Source organism: Penaeus vannamei, chromosome 9 (genome assembly GCF_042767895.1).
Source record: "Penaeus vannamei isolate JL-2024 chromosome 9, ASM4276789v1, whole genome shotgun sequence".
In the NCBI taxonomy this organism is placed as follows: Eukaryota; Metazoa; Arthropoda; class Malacostraca; order Decapoda; family Penaeidae; genus Penaeus; species Penaeus vannamei.
Window position 1 is genome coordinate 18,293,470 of NC_091557.1, and position 2,955 is coordinate 18,296,424.

Sequence of the window (2,955 nt, forward strand, 5' to 3'; positions counted from 1 at the left end):
TCACATCAGATCAGGTCAGATCACTTCAGATCAGGTCAGATTACATCAGATCAGGTCAGATCACGCCAGATAAGGTAAAGTCATATCAAATACGGGCAGACCACATCTGATCAGGTCAGTTCACATCAGAACAGGTCAGATTACACCAGATCAGGTCAGATCACGTCAGGTAAGGTATCACATCAATTGCGATTATATAACATCATGTCAAGTCAGATGTCATCATGGGATCAGATCCGATTTCATCAGATAAGGTCAAATCACATCAGATTAGGGGAAATTACATCAGACCAGTTAAGATCACATCAGATAAGGTCAAATTACATCAGACCAGTTAAGATCACATCGGAGCATGTTATATTACATCAGATCAGGTCAGATCACATTAGACCAGGTAAGATCACATCATATCAGGTCAGATCACACCAGATCAGGTCAAATTACACCAGAATAGTTATACGGTTATATAACATCTTGTTTGGTCAATTCACATTAGGTTTGTCAAATTACATCAAACCAGGTCAGATCAGATCAGATCAAATCAGGTCAGATTACATTGGATCAGGCTGCCACATCAGTGCAGGTCAGATCCCGTCAGATAAGGTAAGGTCACATCAAATACGGCCAAATTACATCATATCAGGTCAGATTGCATCAGATCAGGTCAAATTACATCAGATTAGGTGAAATCGAATTAGTTGTGGTCAAATTACATCTGATTAGGTGAAATTAGACATTAGACCAGGTCATATCACATAAGATCAGGTCGAATTACTTCAGATCAGGTCAGACCACCTTAGATAAGGTCATCACATCTGATCAGGTTAGATCACACCAGATCTGGCTAAATCGCTTAAAATGTGGTCAAATTACATCAGACCAAGTAAAATCACATGAAATCAGGTCAGATCACGTCAGGTAAGGTAAGGTCACATTATATACGGTCATATCACATCATATCATATCATATCTTATCACCTCAGATCAGGCCAGATCACATCAGATCAGATCAAATGACCAAATCAGGTCAAATCGCATTAGATCTGGTCAAATTTCGTCAGAACAGGTCAAATCACAGATCAGGTCAAATTACACAAGGTCAGATTACATCAGATCAGGTAAGGTAAGGTCACATTATATATAGTCATATCACATCATGTCAAATTACATCATGCCAGGTCAGATTACATCACTTCAGGTCAAATCACATCAGATCACGTCAAAATATATCAGATCAAGTCAAATTACAGGTCAGACCTGATCTGGTGTAATATGACCTGATCTGATGTGATCTGTCCTGCTTTGATGTGATCTGATATGATATAATGTGATTTTACGTGATGTGATGTACTTCTACCTGTGTGTGTGTACATATATTTATATATATACATGTATGTGTGCATGTTTATGTGTTTGTTTGTGTGAGTGTGTGTGTGTGTGTGTGATAGTGTGTGTGTGTGTGTGTGCATATAATATATATATACAAACACACACACACATATATATATATATATATACAAATATATATGTATGTGTGAGTGTGTGTGTGTGTGTGTGTGAGTGTGTGTGTGTGTGTGTGTGTGTGTGTGTGTGTGTGTGTGTGTGTGTGTGTGTGTGTGTGTGTGTGTGTGTGTGTGAGTGTGTGTGTGTGTGAGTGTGTGTGCGTGTGTGTGTGTATGTGTGTGTGTGAGTGTGTGTGTGTGTGTGAGTGTGTGTAAGTGTGTGTGTGTGTGTGTGTGTGTGTGTATGTGTGTGTGTGTGAGTGTGTGTGTGTGTGAGTGTGCGTGTGTGTGTGAGTGTGTGTTTGTGAGTGTGTGTGTGTGTGTGTGTGTGTGTCTGTGTGTGTGTGTGTGTGTGTGTGTGTGTGTGTGTGTGTGTGTGTGTGTGTGTGTGTGTGTGTGTGTGTGTGTGTGTGTGTGTGTGTGTGTGTGTGTGAGTGTGTGTGTGTGTGTGTGTGTGTGTGTGTGTGTGTGTGTGTGTGTGTGTGTGTGTGTGTGTGTGTGTGTGTGTGTGTGTGTGTGTGTGTGTGTGAGTGTGTGTGTGTGTGTGTGTTATTTGAAACTATATTAGTATGCATGACTCTCCTAATTCAATCTCTGGATCAGTGTTACCACTGAATATTTGATCGTAGATTTATTGACGAAAATATTTTTATTTTTATAAAGCATATAGACTTCGTTACCACAAATTGTTTCTTTACTGACAAGGCTATGACATATATAATAGAAGAGTTTCAACTGCTACATAAGATAAACGTTCACAGGCCTCTGGCTAAAAGCCTCTAGCTTACACTCTAAGAAAGAATGGCTTTCCATTATTCATATGGAATGATCAATTAGACAAACCTTGAATAACATTTACATAAAAAAGGAAATCAGTATAACTTACCAGCAAAATAATAAGTCAACCCTCTATAAATAGGCACAGTCAATTATATTATAAGATGACGTCTGTTGAATTTCATTAATATGCAATAGTCAAGAATAATCTATTTCACTTCCACAACCACCTGGGAACGCGAGGGAAACCCATGATTTCCCAAGTGCATAAGCAATGCCAACAAAATAAACATAGAACATCGAGAAATTATTTCAAATTAAATGAATAAACACCCTTTGCTTCTGAACAGTACACTTTAGAAAATTTATGGATCTAGATAGAAAGACCAAAACATAACGAGTTTTTATTATCAACTGACAAAGAAATTATCCACTGATAACTGCAAAAGGTATCCCTACTGAGGATACTGCATTCTGTTCTTCCAGTAATGTTATCTTGATGTAGACTGAAAATAACTAGTGACAAGTGCGTTTGCGCACACACACGCACACGCACGCACACAAACACACACACACACGTGTCGAGATCATTATTTATTCGACATTTTAAAAGGCATACCAGTATAGCAAAGTTTAGTGTTATAACAAATATAATAAATTATAACACATTTATAAA

At 38.1% G+C, this 2,955-nt stretch overlaps 1 protein-coding gene across 1 annotated transcript; it reads left to right on the forward strand.

Moving 5' to 3' along the window:
• Window positions 1–204: 204 nt before the first annotated feature.
• LOC138862538 (rhoptry surface protein CERLI2-like) lies at window positions 205–1,281 on the forward strand. The gene is made up of 5 exons (XM_070124942.1): window positions 205–394; window positions 497–683; window positions 781–883; window positions 984–1,123; window positions 1,179–1,281. The coding sequence occupies exons 1-5, from the start codon at window positions 205–207 to the stop codon at window positions 1,279–1,281; spliced, it is 723 nt and encodes a 240-aa protein (XP_069981043.1).
• Window positions 1,282–2,955: the final 1,674 nt, after the last annotated feature.